Genomic DNA, 15,751 nt, shown 5'->3' with positions numbered 1-15,751 from the left:
CGCCGTGAGGCAGGTCAGCCCGCCTGTCATTCAAGGGAGGACTTGCTCACACTGCTGCATAATCGCATGTGTGAGCGGAGCAAATACTTGCTTGGCGCTGGTGAAGACTTTTGACCGATCTAGCAATTTGTGCTGCAAGGGGTGAGAAATGCTCATGGGTGACGGCACATTTCACAACCAGTCACATGACGTGAGCTGGGCTAAGTTTATTTGAACTGTTTCTCATTAAATGTTTATTTAGTTAGTTACAAAACTTGTGTGTGAAACACTTGAATGAAATCATTGGTCATGATGGTGGTCATTTTGGTACTTTTTACGTTTGAGCACCACTGCTTTAAATAACTACCTGTTTGACCATTTCATCTCTGTCCCTTGGGCGGAAACTACGAGCTTCTCCATTGGCTTCGAGGACGTAAGAACATCTGAGGAGAGAAAGATTGCGTAAAGTGTAGCACAGAAGATTGACAAATAGAAACCTGAGCTCTTCATTTTGCTTCCACTCACTTTTTTAGCATGATCTCAGAAGCTCCCTTGCTGTAGAGACGAAAGGAACCATCTGGCAGCTTTATCACCGTGCTCATGGATTTACGCACTGAGTTAAAGGTATACACCTGAGAGGAAATGGAAAAATAGGAATTATTTAGAATGCATTTGGCAGCAGCAGCAACACCAAAACCTCTTCAATGATCCCCATGTGTGAGTGTTAGCATACCTAAGAAGCTGAACTTTATTTATTTTTAATCAGAGGGACTTTAAATAGTGGCTTGTGTGTACTGACTCATATTTAATATGAATTGAATGTGATTGATTCATTGTGAATGTCGAGGGTGTGCAAACTTATGCAACCACATCAGTTGTTTATTTTTACTTCCCCTTTTCCAAAACACCCACCCCATCAATCTGCACAGTTCATATTATGCTATTTCTTAATGATTTACTGTATTTCAGTCCTTTTGTTTAATGTCACATGCCTCTACAGAACATCTCGTGTAATGATGTGTTTGCGCTTGTGTGACAGTAAGGAGCATTCTGAGTCACAAAGCTGACACCATTCCAGCTCTGATTCACAGTTGTGAATCATTGTGAGCAAGAAATTCAATGACCGTGGCATTTCCCGCTATGTTCGCAGGTAAAGATGGTAGACATGCTCATCCTTACTTTGTAGAGACTCTCCTCGGGGATCTGCTCTCTGACAGGAGTATAGTCTTGTTGTAGGTCTAATACAAATCCCAGCAGGCCGCATTCCGTCTTGTTGCCCACCTGCTTCGCCAGACCTCCCTCCACATCCGGTGGCTGATAAAGGATGATCAGAAGAGAGGTAAATACATTTTTTTTTTTTTTAAAACAATCAGTATACGACTCACTAAGATCTTGGAGGTGTAGGCACTGTTGACTGAAATAGCATGGACTAACAGATCCAATGTCCGCCGGTTGATCTGTCCAGGATCCGGGATCAAGCGGTGGTGCACGTCACCTAGGCGACGACAAACATCTTAATAACAAAAAATGCATGCCGATAGATGACCGCAATATATCTCGTGGATGTTGATGAAAGAAATAGCCAGCTGGTGCTTTGGGGAACATGCTCATGCTGAGATCTCAACACACAAAATGCCATTTGATTTGCATTCCAATATTGCGCCCCCTTGTGTCCAGACAGAAGATCAATTTTTCTGTACATACCTATAAAAGCCTGCACCACAGTCATTCGGTTGGTGGTGAGCGTGCCTGTCTTGTCCGAGCAGATAGCTGTGGCATTACCCATCGTCTCACATGCGTCCAGGTGGCGTACAAGGTTATTGTCCTTCATCATTTTCTACACAATAGGTAGAGCGCATTGAGTTTAGTGAGGTCATTAATCACTTGCTATAATGAGCTAGTAGATGGATTTACTGGACCAAAACAAGAGAAACATCAGACATTTGTTCCGTAAATGTCCATTTGGGATGCAGCCTACCTTGACAGAGTACGCCAGAGAGATGGTGACAGCGAGAGGTAACCCTTCCGGGACCGCCACCACCAACACAGTGACTCCGATAATGAAAAACTTGACAAAGTATTGGATGTAGACCGGAGTGCACTCCGTCACCCAGGCTTGACCTGCAAGATGCAACGTCATGTTCAACTTGCATAGTTGAGGTCAACATGATGGTTGTGTGCTCAGATGCACGCACGCAGACCTTCAACAACAAAGGTGTCGATGACAAAGTAGAGCACCAGAATGAGGACAGTGATTGCGGACATCACCAAACCTATGAAAGAATTAGGCCTTGTTAATCAGCGTTGAAAGTCTTTCCTCCATTGTAACTTTTTCATATCTGACTGTACAGTTTCGGGGTTTAGCATACAGACTTGAAAGTAGTCCATACCTGCTTTTCCAATTTGAACGGCAAGTTTGGTAAGCTTGCCCTGCAAGACGCTCTTCTCCTTTTTGGGTACATTGGTCTTCTTCTTCTCTCTGTCCTCTACTTCTCCTCCCTCGGCGCTCTTTAAGGGTTGCATCTCCATGGCGACACCCCCATCCTGCTTCTTGGCTAGATCAGACGCACAAAACCAAAAATACATTACCTTGTTTTAGCAACACAAATGTGTCCAAATCACAAAATAGGTTCTCACCTTTGTTCTGGTTGTTCTCCACTGCACCGTCGGGTTGTTTCCCTGCGGAAAGCAGACGGTCAAGAATGTAGGGAAAAAGATTTGCGTTTGTGTGCTGTCATCAACAGTTGCAACAATGAACACATTTTCAACCCACACGGAAAGAATATGGAAAGGGAAGAGCGACAAAGACACACAGTCTTTGACGGATCATTGACATTGTCACGCCACTTTGTACTGGGGGTTGTGTTTACTTGCTAAAGGGAGCAAAAAGAGGGCAGGACGAACGACCGTGTGCTCACATACCATTGGTGACCGTGCTGTAACTTGCATCTGTGGAGATGAGCAACTGAGTATTGTCCTCTGTTTGGGGGCATTGTGCGAGGAGGGGGGAAAGGGGGGGGGGGGGGGGGGGGGAAGGGTTGGAGGACACATGAGAGAATTTGGCAAAAATCAAAAGAAAAAGTGGGGAGGATTTGTTTGCAAATGAGATTCCATTGAAAACCAAAAGACGCACGTTTAAAAAATGGACGATAAATCTGGATGAAAAGCGCCCGCACTTCATGGGAAAGGGGTGGATCAACAATTCATGACATGACGTTGACTAAATAATACATTAGCTCCAGTAAATGACTGCTTGAATGGTTGAGGTTGCAAAGATTGCTGCCACATGTGCACTCTGCAACATCACTTATGCTAGAATTAAAACGCATATAATTGTGAATTAAAAAAAAAAAAAAAAAAAGGAAACCAACCGCTGCCGTTGGCCTCTTCATTCCAGGTTGCCACTTATCATTTCTCAATGTAACGATGCAGATAATGTCTGGAATCGTGCACTCACTCAGGCACGGCCAGCGCTACGGCGTAACGATATTATCATTAAGTGCTTCTGGAAGTATGCGAAGGCTCTGCTCGGACCGCGGGCTCAAACAAATTTGAGCGCAAGACTAATGCTTCGCATCTTGACCAAGCAACACTCTTTCCAGAGTGTCTCTGGCTCCCTCCGCTCTCCGCTGCTCTTTCAATAATTGATTCAATCTGCAGCCTCTCTCTCGGATTAGGAGGGAGGCAAGCATGCAGGGGGGGAGACAGTGAAAGAGGGCAAGAGTGGTGGTAAACAAGTAGGTAAGAGCAAGTAAGAGTCATAGAGGAGTGACAACGGGCAAAGAGGGAAAGAGGGAGTGGAGAGGATGTAGGCTGAATTATCCATGAGGTTAAACTGCCGTGCTTCCTGTGGATACTCTTATCTCAAATCAGTCAGTCACACACACACACATGCACACACACAGGTGAAAGTATTCCTTCTGTGTGATTGTTTTTTTTTTTTCGCTCATTACCACTTACCTTTTTTTTCTTTCCCATCTTCCTCCATATCGCCAGCCCCCAGCAGAGTGAAGATGATGCCCGTTTGCGAGTTGACACCGACGGCCGTCACCAGCATGCGGCCTGAGCCTTCCATCACGTGTGTACCTATGTGTCCAAAGAGATTTGATTTGAGTAACTTCCAATTACCAAAATGTACCAATGATAGTCACAATGAGAACCAACCTGAGAGCAACATGGGGTCCTTGTCCACAGACTTGCGTACATGGTCCGACTCTCCTGTTAGGGAGCTCTCGTCTATCTTCAGATCATTACCTTGAACTAAAATACCATCGGCTGGCAGCAGGTCCCCTGAAAACACACGTTGTGTTATTTTGAAGAAAGACTTCATTACATCATTACAGGAAATGAACGTTGCTCACTTGACACGGTACGTATTCTGTGGTTGCCGAGCCGCTTACCATATTTGACCTGGGCCATGTCCCCCACCACCATGTCAGCCACAGGAATCTGGATGACATTTCCTTTCCGTACCACGGTGAACTTTTGTTCCTGCTCGATTCGACTCTGTAGACCCCGGAATTGCTTCTCTTTGGACCAGTCGTTGAAGGCCGTCACCAGGACGACACACGCCACAGACAGTAGAATGGCCGCACCCTCGATCCAATTGGCCTCCCCCTCGCCTTCATCCTCTGCTCCCGCCGACACGTTGCCACACGCTGGACAGACGGAAACACACACAAGGCTCAAAGCGGAGATTTGAGTGGTATGATGCGTTTGACCGAAACGACACATCCCCTTCACATTACGCATGGCTGGAAATGCTAATGATGATGTCATTCTGGCCGTCATTAGAGAATCATTATGGCTTTTCTATGCCTCGTCACTTACACTCTGAATCCTCTCCGGGAGGCTGGTAAAAAGAAAGGGCGAGGGAGATGATTGCAGCAATCTCCAAAATGATGAGCGTGACATCTTGCAGGGCCTCCCACACCAGCTCAAGGAAAGTCTTGGGCTTCTTTGGGGGGATAAAGTTTTGGCCAAAGGTCTGACCACGACACTCCAAGTCGGCTGGATCCCCACTGAGACCTGACAGAAGGGGAAGGCAAGGCAAGTTAAGCATAAGCAGACGAGACCATCACATATATATGTTTTTTTTTAATCAAATCCTGATGACATGGGTAGTAATTGAGACACACACAAAACCAGAAGACCCATCCCAATTGGGCCCTTTGAACTGCCAGGGCCCTAGCTGATCATTTTTGGCGCCCAACCTCCACGTCAATATCTTTTAAACTCAATACAAGAGGTCCTAGAAAGGCATTCTGGCGGACCGGCGGCAATTTCTATATTACGCTCGCAGAGCACCTGACAATTTTGTGTCAGAAACTAGACAAACCTTTTAACCAAGCCAAGTCAAAGTTGTGCCGCAGGTGGTGGAACACGATTTTAGGGAATTTGATCCAGGCACAGGAAGACAGGGAAAACAAGTGCGGTGGATGTCATCGTGTTTCATTCATTCAGTGTGTCTCGAAGCATCTGAATCGTTATAGGAATCTGTTCATTGATTGCATTATTGACTGGTTGTCACACACACTGTCTCTAAGTGCACTTTTTACATCATATACAAGTAGAGACCTTGCTCTTCCTTATGAACGTACTTTGCGCATGCCGATCTCCAGCGAGGGAGTCCATTATGATCCGCCAAGTAAACTGGACACCTCACCTGCGCTGAATTAAAATGGAATGACAGGCGCCGCTTTGAGTGGCTGGGAATCAAGTGTTCACTCCCACAACGGCGCAAACACCTGTTTCAAACTGGGCATGTCTATGAAAATACTAAATGAAAGAAAACCTGCACTGGGCATAAAAATAAGACATTCGTACTTATAGAACCATACTATCACCAAACCCAAGCAAAACATTTATCAATTTAAAAATCGTTGAAATCAACTCCGAGGTTTTTTTTTCTTCCGCCAAAATTTGAAGTTGTTCTGCTCACCCTCCTCTCCCTTTCAAGCTCCCATCTAAGTGAGTCAGTTTCCATGGTGATCAGTATATCAAGTCCCGGGCTTCCTGTCTCAAACAGGTTTCTGCCTGGCAACAGGTGATGTCATTCCTCCAATGTGCAAATGTTTGGATTTTTCTTTGGGTTTGTGTAATCCATTTTTTTTTTTTTTTTGGACTGGCTGTTGAGGAAGGAGAACAGCAATGCGCCTGCAGTGGTTGGCTCGAAGCACTGACGCTCTTTTGTGTACGTGTGCTGTTTGCAGATATCGCGCACTTGCTGCAGCGACTGTTGCTCGTGGCCTTGAACAAATGTGCGACGATATGACACCCAACAGAGTTCAGAGTCAGGGAGGGAGGGGGCGGGGACAGGTGATGCTGACTAATGGTCGCATAGCCCTTTTCTCTTCAATGTATTCCATCCTCTTTTCTCTCCATCTCTCTACGTCTCATCCCTCCCTCTGCACTCATCCTCCCTGGTTGGCTCCCTTCTTTTTCCTCCCTCTCTCTATCTCCCCTTGATGTGTCCTTGACAATGCGGCAAGCTGTTCTAGCTTTCTCTCTGCTCTCCCCCATCACGCACGCACGCACACATACGTGCACACGCACACGCACACCCACACACACACACTTCTTTCTCTCCATGTTTTTTCCATAATTGCTCCTCATCCTCCTCGTGCTCTCTTGAATGTGGATGTAATGGTCTCATACTGCAGCGCTGGGTGTCCATATCAGAGTATGTGGCTTTGCATGTGTGTGCGTGTGTGTGTGTATGCTGTACTCTTTTGTATCATATTACAGATGATGTTTTGAATCATGTATATATATGCAGGAATACATTCACCATGGCGGTTGCATCCTCCGCAATGGTCTGAATTTGACGATTCATTATAACTGGAAAACACAAGCTCACAATTTGTCTCTGTGATCGCCGCGCTTGAGATGATTATAGCTACTTCGCTCGGTGGGATGAGGCCAAACGAAGTTTGTGTCAGCAGTGATGCATGTAGCAATAGACATATGATTGCCTCCGGAAGTAGAGGATGTCCCACAAGTCAGTTCACTTCAGGTATCATTTGGACCGACATGACATCAGCGTCTGACAGTTTAGGCTTTGCAGTTTTTGTAAGCATATCCGTTCCTTGCCCACGGCTTGCCAGTCGACACTGAAGCAGCACTGCAAAAACTGCATCCTTGCAAAAAAAAAATTGCCCAAAATGCAGTTCAGCACTAATTTAAGAAACTTTATATCTATCCATGGCGTTTTTAGATGAAACCTTACCCAACTTCAGGTTGATCAAAAGCTTCGAGTGTAAGATTATGATGCTTATTTGTCTAAATGTGCACTGCGGTTGGCTCAAAGTCAGATGGGATCGGCTCCAACTCACCCGTGACCCCAATGCAGTAAAGAAAATGGACGGATGGACGGATTTATGCTTTGTCACATCAGAGGACAACAAATACAAGAAAGTTTGTTGAGGGCAACAAACATCTCTGTGTATAAAGTGGACAGCAGTTGAAAAGTGTGTGTGTGTGTGCGAGAGAGAAAGTATTGAGTTACAGTAAGTTACTCTAAGTCCCTGTTGATGATTGGATACTACAACCTAGTCAAACCAGCTCTGAATACACTCCACAGTCACATAAAGACAAATACACTACCCAGACACAACATGATGACCACTACAAGATCTTTATCAAACACGCTCACTTTTGAATGACACTGTTAGAGAAGGATTAATTTATGATCATGGTTGTGGATGGCAGTGGAGCACAATTGCACTGCACCATACTGCTAATATTTTGCTTGCCTCAATTAGCTACATGACTCAAGAGTCAAAATATTGGACGCAGCTCTCAACATGACGCATTGAAGTACACTTTGACTCCCTTACAAACTACAACCACAGCAATGGATAAACATATATAGAGATAAATCCGTCATTGTCAATCCAAACCAAACATTATTGGCGGTATAATAATTTGGTAGAGATAAAAAGTCCACACACAGTTTTTGTGATTTAAAAAAATAAGAGCAAGAAAAATCATTTCCAACCATCAATGTGACCTAAAAATATTAACAAAATGAATTAACACTTTTCAAATGGGGAAGTAAAAATAATCAAGTGAGATCTTATGGTTGCACAAGTCTGCACGCCCTCTTACTTTGTAACTGGGGATGTGGTTGTGTTCAGAATGAGCCAATGTGAAATTTGTATTCTCATTTTTAGGAAAACCCCAATAAATGCAAAACGTATCATCAGAACACACCAATATTATGTCTCCGATACTTTGAACTTCTCGTATGACAGCAACAAGCAACTACGAGATGAACATTTACGACATGGCACATAAGACAAAGTAAATGAACCATACTTTGTCTCTATTTTATTGTAAGCCATAAAACAACATTTCAACTATCGAACAAATGGGTCACTGAGCTGCATACCGCGAAAAGACGTTGCTGACCTCAAACTACCACACCCCTGTAAGAAAAAGTGTGTAAATGCATTTGAAATGAGCTGCAACAAAACACACATACACACGAACACACTCACACATATACAGACACACTATAATACTCAACCCAAACCTGCTGCAAATAATCTGTCAATATTCTGGCATTTTTGTCAAAAATAACGGATCAATTTAGAACGACAAGTTAGTCACAATAAAAAAAATAATGATGAACCACAAGCCTGAAAGTGCATTTTCCCACAATAATATCCTCCAACAATGGCAGATGTGAAACGCAAGCGCCAGCACTACTTCCTTGCACTCTCACTCATCCATTTATTGATTTGGTCGATCGGCTTTCCATTACTAAAATCCCTTCATCCATTCATCAGTCAATGCACCTGGCATGTCCTTTAGGCACCAAACTCAGTTAAAGCCGCTTTCTCTAGTCTGGATTACACTCTGTCAGTGTAATGAGGAGGTTTGACGATCTATTTCTATTTATTTACCCAAACCTGACTTTTCACACGTCTTTCAATGAATTGACATCAACAATAATTCAGAGGGTTGTCCCAAGGTGTTGTCATATTTTGAATCAAATAGGTTGACATCCACCACACACGTCCGCGTAGCACCGAATCTGTTTGCCCTCACCTCGATCAAATCTACCAAAATCGAATTATTCCACCTGCGCCAGCACTTGGACGTGCTTTTAGCGAGTCTATAATCAAGATTTTTTTATTTGTTGACAAAATAAGTCATTAAAACAACGCAAGGCCTTTGCATAATGCACCTGTAAATGTTCATTGAATCCTGACTTGTAGCACCTTGGAGGCATTGGACTTGCTGAGCTGCTTCATGCATGAAACCATCCAGCATGTCCTCAAACATTCATCCATTCATGTCGCCATGCCATCTGTGAGCTTGGCTCTCCATATCATTCCTGACTAGAAGAACAACCATATTTGGTCCATGCCTACTCACCATCAGTAGTGTTGGACTTTAGTCTCTGGCAGAGCCCGTCTGTGTCTCCATAGCTATCCTGGATCTTCTGCAGGGCCTCGCCCCCTCTCAGCTCCATCAGCTCTCTCAGCTCCTTCAACGTGACCCCAAAGTCTCCGCCGCCACGGCTCACGTCTTCCCTTCCTCCTCCTCCTCCTCCCCGAGTGGCTTTGGGGTAAAACTCCACTGCGCTGTTAGCCATTTCGCCCATTGTCGCCGTTGTTGACATGACACGAGGTTGATTTGTGTTGTGTTCGTCTTTCCCCACCTCCTTCCTTGTCTGTCCTCAGCTCAGTGACCCGCTGGTGCAATCGCTGACAGCTTGTTCATGTGTTCAACAGGGCGTCTCGCTCCTTCCTTGATTTCTTATTCAAAACTCTATAATGCATACGCTTCAATTGCCTTTTGTTGAATAAAGGGGCGCTGATTGCGTTGTTTTTCCTTCTCAGTGTCTCAGCCTGGCCTTCCGCTGTTCCTTCACTTCTCCATCACTGGAGGAGGAGGGTGAGGGGGGTGAAGAACAGTGTGCAGGAGCACTTGAGAAGCACGGCGGTATCTGAAAGAATCCAGCTTTCTTCGCCTTTGTCTCTCCTGTCTCCCTCCTTGCGGGTTCACAGCCAGTCCATGGACGGGCGGGCCGGCTGACGCATATGCGGGTGGGGGCAAAGGTGGTGACTGACGGGTGGAGAGCGCAGCCAAGAGGCAAAGTAAGATGATAAATCAAAGAGAGGAAGTGGGTGCAGATGTGAGGTAGGTAGACGCTACTGCCGCTCCACAGAGACCTACGAGACGAGAAGAATCAAACATGGCCATGAGTGCTCACAATTATAGTTCTGGAGACATTTTAAGCATCTATGTCACAAGACACCTCATTTTCTTTCACATAGTACTCAAGTGGACTGCACAAGAATATTACATCATCTTTAGGTATATTTGATACCTTTTTTATTTCAGATCAATACCAGTAAGAATATTTACTCTTCAGTACTCACCGATCCCAAGTACAGATACCATAAATCATTTTGATACAATTTTAATGAACACAATGATGAATAATTGTGAACAAATAAACTTCTGTACTTCTGACGCAAATGATGGTTCACAAATGTGTTAAACGGTCGCAGTGTAGCACCACCTACTGGCAAGGAGGACTTACTCCACGTCAGACTTTCCCCCACCCTTAAGTATCGGTGGCTGGTATCGGCATCCTTCATGCCTTGAAAAAGGGGCCAGTGTTGTTCCAATATCAATACCTGGTTTCGGTACTTGCACATCTCTAATAATCATTAAAATACTGAGAAAATGAAAACATAATACATATGATGGGCTGGAAGACATAACTATTATCTGGTGGCTCTTAGTGCTGAGCTAGCATACATTTGGTTTAAGAGCTCGCTGCTGCATCTCCTAACAACTCTGAGCAGAGCACTCAAGAGTGAAGCAAAGCAGTGAAGCTTCACAATCAACTGTTCCTCCATGGAGCACTGATTAGACACATTTAAATTCGCGAACAAAATATGTACTTGAAAATGTGGACGTCTTACACAATATGTCCATCCCACATGAGCAATCAGACCCCACTCACTCAATTATTTGAAAAAAAACCTGTCAAATACATAAAATTAGGACTCTTGGATGTCACTTATTTTCAGACAGACACCGGAACGAGTACGTAACTCCTGTGTACTCACCGATACCGATAACAAGTAACCGATACTATTTGTACTTTTGATGCGTAACAATTTAATTAAGCTAATATGATTTTAAAGCAGGTGACCTTCTTTGTTTTATTATTCATTAACTGTGAACTCATGGATAGCGCATCTGCCTCACAATCCGAAGATTCAGGTTTGAACCTCCATTGGAACATCTTTGTGTGGAGTTTGCAAATTCAGCTTGATTTCAGAGTAATAGTCCCGATAATGCTGCTCAAAGGAGTACCTGTACCTCAGGGTGTGTCCAAAAGAAGAACGCCAGTGATGCAAGCGGCTTTCGTCGAACATAATTTCCTAATTGCGGAATTCGTGTTCATGTTTCAGACCATCTCGGGAGATGATTTAATTAAAATAAATCTGACATAAACAGTGTTTTCATGCAGGCCGCGAGCTCGTGTTGCTGCCACTATCACGAAGCCTGCTTCATCCCACATGGGCAATTAGTGAGGCTGTGTACTGTGCCGAATTCTGTCAGCATCACGCATGTCACACACAGACTATTCTGATGAGGCTATTTTACATCAGGAGAAGCAAGAAAGCTCATAATGAATTCTTTGTCTCCTCCCTCCTTTCCACTCCTCATCTTCACTGGGCTCTGTCATGCATCCCCCCCCGCCCTCCTGTTCTTTCCCTGCCCTACCATGCCGCCATACTGACGGAGAGTGTTAGCTTATGACTGAGTCACCCTGCTGCCTTCCTTCAAGTTTCCTCTCTTACGGGACCTTCTCCTCCAAATGCACATGTGCGCGTGCAAATCCGTGCGCTAGATGGCTTACTCATTTCGTCATTTGAAATCCTCCTTTCTCCTCCTGCGACTGTCTCCCCAGCTATGCGCTTCCTGCCATTGCAATCATTTATTTACTCAGCCTGTCACACGCTTTCTTCCCAGCCTGGTCTCTTACTCACTGATTCTGTCTGATTTTATAAAGCTCACGCAAGAACGGGGCTCCTGCCGCAGCTATCCTCAACGGCATTTTTCTTCTGGGCTCATTCAGAGCTGTGACGTGTGCAATTGCACATGTGCAGCAGATGTGCACCGAGGAGTTGGAAAACATGCACAATATCATTGTTCGGTCTTCATTGTCAAATAAGCAAGGCACGCACAGCCCATGTCACTTATGCAACTGTATGCATCACAGATATACACACTCATGCCCGGAGACATCACTCTCATTACACATATGTGTCTTTGAGCGCAGCCCTTTCTAAATAAGAGAGCGTGACAGGCAGAAAGAGAGGAAGAGAGAGAGAGAGAGAGAGAGAGAGAGAGAGAGAGAGAGAGAGAGAGAGAGAGAGAGAGAGAGCGAGAGAGAGAGAGAGAGCGAGAGAGAGAGAGAGAGAGAGAGAGAGAGAGAGAGAGAGAGAGAGAGAGAGGTCTTCCATGCAGGGCTGAGATGTGTTTGAACATGAAAACAGGCACACAAAAGGTCATGCAGTTCTTCTCCACGTCACTTCCTGTCACAGGCTTTTATTTTGAGGGCACTTGTTGAAATATTTTAGGATTTCGGGATATTCAACATGGGAATATTTTTTTACTTTTGTAGTTTTGTTTGGCACTAATTTGTTCTTGTTATACCGGATCGTAGTGAGGTGTGTCATCACTTTTATATATTTATTTTTATATATTATTTATTATATATATGTTAAAGGGACAGTGTAGAGAATTATTTTGCCATCCAGTCATGAACTAATGCAATACAACGACCTAAATCCGATGCACGCGCACGACAGGTTACTACCACCCATTTCCTCAGAGAAAGTGCAAATCTGATATTATTCATTCCAAAGCAGAATAATATAGTATATGACTTGTGTTTGTTAAAAAAAATACATAGGACCTTGAAAAAAAAGAATGACGTAGTGCAATATTGACAAAAAAATGCAATCAGATTATTTTTCAAAATCATTCATCCCTATGCAGCCGTAACATAGTTGACCGCTGAGAGAGGAATTGTCCTCCTGGGATTTAATTCCAGGCCAGTAGGCCCACGTATGCTCTGTGACAGTGTGTATGCGCCAGACGGGTTAATCCAGGCTACGCGCACGCACATGCACACGTACACACACACATACACACAAACACACACGCATTTGAGCATTCATGAAAAAACTAATATGGGTAGATGCTTTGTTTCTTGATACTCTTAGCTGTCATTCTTAGCTTCATAGATAATAAAATGAACTGAAAGCTAGCTGTGTACCTTGTGATACTTTATGATATGCGTACATAAGGGATCACACGTACTTTGGTTGAACCAGTTGCCCAATCAGGCTTCGAAACAGTGGCGGCATTACGGAGACAAGTCGCACTTTGAAGCAACTTGATGGTGAGAATGGTGGCTTTGATTGACACCAAAATATATGCAGTCATAAAATTTGTAGATTAGAGAGACAGATAGACAGTATCCCATGTCCCTCCCACGTGAGTCCCTGTTCACCTCCACACATAGCCGCACACACAAACACACGTACTTGCTAATGCTCTGGTTCACTGTTCTCTTGTGTGCAGCACGGGTCCAATTCAAACACAAAATGACCTTTGCTGGTCACCTTCAGACGTGCCTGAGCATCATCCGGCTCCTCATCATCATTCTGTTGCTGCCCTTCATCACGGCAACAATATCAAGCGTATACTGTGCCCACTCGCCTCCTTCAAATTCAACGACATGGGTTCAAGGTGCGCCACTAACCTGTGCCCAACTCACGGCAAGGTTACCACATTACACTTTACACGGTGGCTCTGGCCGACAACCCGCTGCAGGTGCGACGCGCCGCGGAAAAAACACGATGTGAAGGAAGGACGGGAGAGGACTGCCGGTGCTCACTGTGCAGCGCAGAGGCCCGTGCAAATATAGAGTGCTCGCGCTCGGCGACAATGCTGGACTGCAGCCCTTCGCCCACCTTCCGTGGACGGATGGACATGCAACGGCGTGCAGCTCGGCAACCGCGCGCACACTCGCATAATGTTACAGCGCTGTTTACCGGGGTATTACGGTATCCCCGACTGTATGGCTATTATAGTAGCTCCGCAAGGCCCGCGATGACACACCAGGCCCGAACGCCGTTTAAAAATGTCTTTTAGAGGGCGGAAAACCCACGCGTGCTCTTCCATCATCACACCAAGAGACACGCGTGGGGTAAATAGGAGTCACGCACCCATGCACGCGAGCACGCACGCGCGCCAACGCGCACGGACTCGCCACTCACCGTGCAGGCCGAGCTCAAGGACATCAGCATCAGTGGGCGGGCGAGCGAACGGGCGCAGAGCCACAATCCCCAGTTAATCTTGCGTGAGCGTGGAGCGGAGAATGTCCCGGCCCGGATGAGAGAGGATGCACAGGAGGGCGGGAGGAAGATGGGTTGTAGTGGCGGAGGTGGCGGTGGTGGTGGAAGAGGAGGAGGACCGCGAGTGGGCTGCTGCAGCCCTACAGTCCGATGGAGGAGCGGGGATGAGACAAGCACGGTGCTGATGAATATTCCACTCCGCGCTGTCACCTGACCGTGAGTCGGTCGAGTTCTGCAGCTGACGGAGGGAGAGAGAAAGAGAGGGAAGGAGGGAGGGAGGGAGAAAGAGAGAGAGAGAAAGAGAGAGAGCGATTCACCGGGTTTACCTCTATTGCGGAGGGGGTGGGGAGGGACCGGGTGCAGTATTTGCCGGTGCTTACCGCTGGTGATGCTGCTGATGCGGCTGTTGTTGCTGGTGGTAGCGATTAAAAGGACGGGGCCCAATGCGGTGAAGTAAAGAAAAGAAAAGAAGTAAAGAAAGGGCGCGCTGACAGGAGATGCTCCTGCGACATCTCTGGAGGAGGAGCCCGCGCGCGCACCGGAGCCTGCTCGCAGCATCCACAGGCGGAGGAGGAGGGGGAGGGGGAAGAGGGATGCCTACGTCACCCCCTCCCTCCGCATACACTCACCTGCGTGGTGACGATAGCGGACACACCGCAGCACAGTGAAGGGTATTGCCGGTTATACAGCTATCTCAATTTAAATCAATTTCAAATGAAATCAAAAATCCACACCCGCAACAAAGCGCCAGCTCCTCAAATCATTATCCATGACTAAGTGTATTCACATAAAACAACAGTTTTTAAATCCCTTTCTGAAATAAAAAGAGATTCAATACAAACAATAGAATTGAAAGCATCTATCATGATTGAGGTTAGATTGTTAGGTGCTTATGTATACTGACAATAAGCAGCATTTAGCTGTTATGGTGCACACAATTGGAATACAGAAGTGAAGTCAGCCGCAGCTACGGATGTTTTGGATTTCCAGTTAAAAATGTTTCTTCTTTCTTGTGGTTTTGATGAAGCCCTTTTAAAGCTAACACATTATAGTGTCTTCATATAGTGAGTTGATTTTTGGGGTTAGCAAATTTAACAAACATAACCACTCTAGCTGTCTTCGCCACTGGAGGGAGTCCTGCTACCCACAGATTTATATTATGTACATTTTGTTTAAAGGGGACATGTAACAAACATTGACCTTTCAATGTCCCAATATAAGCAGTTGAATGTCTGGAGTGTGAATTAAAGTCTTACTTAACTTGTACCAAATTGAGCTTCTTGCTTGTATATAGCAGTTCTGACTTTTCTCCCTCTGCTCAGTACAACCAAAGTAGGGGCCTGTGGCACTGTCCATGGTACTGGAAGTTA

General features: G+C 45.3%; 1 protein-coding gene across 7 annotated transcripts in view; it reads right to left on the bottom strand.

Annotated features, from left to right (window-relative positions):
• Positions 1 to 14,961, bottom strand: part of atp2b3b (ATPase plasma membrane Ca2+ transporting 3b) — a 31,247-nt gene extending 16,286 nt beyond the window's left edge. The window contains exons 1-17 of one of the 7 annotated variants that reach the window (XM_049752401.2): positions 14,762 to 14,961; positions 14,304 to 14,619; positions 9,364 to 10,163; positions 4,810 to 5,007; positions 4,380 to 4,637; positions 4,144 to 4,269; positions 3,940 to 4,065; positions 2,902 to 2,958; positions 2,617 to 2,658; positions 2,370 to 2,534; positions 2,181 to 2,252; positions 1,958 to 2,100; positions 1,684 to 1,816; positions 1,365 to 1,474; positions 1,159 to 1,293; positions 505 to 611; positions 347 to 422 (exon numbers count right to left, since the gene is read on the bottom strand). In XM_049752401.2, coding sequence (XP_049608358.1) covers positions 347 to 422; positions 505 to 611; positions 1,159 to 1,293; positions 1,365 to 1,474; positions 1,684 to 1,816; positions 1,958 to 2,100; positions 2,181 to 2,252; positions 2,370 to 2,534; positions 2,617 to 2,658; positions 2,902 to 2,958; positions 3,940 to 4,065; positions 4,144 to 4,269; positions 4,380 to 4,637; positions 4,810 to 5,007; positions 9,364 to 9,610 — 1,995 coding nt within the window. In that variant the 5' untranslated portion in view covers positions 9,611 to 10,163; positions 14,304 to 14,619; positions 14,762 to 14,961. The remainder of the gene's footprint in view (positions 1 to 346; positions 423 to 504; positions 612 to 1,158; positions 1,294 to 1,364; positions 1,475 to 1,683; positions 1,817 to 1,957; positions 2,101 to 2,180; positions 2,253 to 2,369; positions 2,535 to 2,616; positions 2,659 to 2,901; positions 2,959 to 3,939; positions 4,066 to 4,143; positions 4,270 to 4,379; positions 4,638 to 4,809; positions 5,008 to 9,363; positions 10,164 to 14,303; positions 14,620 to 14,761) is intronic. The other 6 variants (XM_049752395.2, XM_049752396.2, XM_049752398.2 and 3 more) reach the window with 6 other exon arrangements.
• Between the last annotated feature and the right edge of the window lie 790 nt (positions 14,962 to 15,751).

The sequence above is a fragment of the Syngnathus scovelli genome, chromosome 2, assembly GCF_024217435.2.
Source record: "Syngnathus scovelli strain Florida chromosome 2, RoL_Ssco_1.2, whole genome shotgun sequence".
Taxonomy (NCBI): domain Eukaryota; kingdom Metazoa; phylum Chordata; class Actinopteri; order Syngnathiformes; family Syngnathidae; genus Syngnathus; species Syngnathus scovelli.
This window is presented reverse-complemented; position numbering and strand designations above follow the sequence as displayed.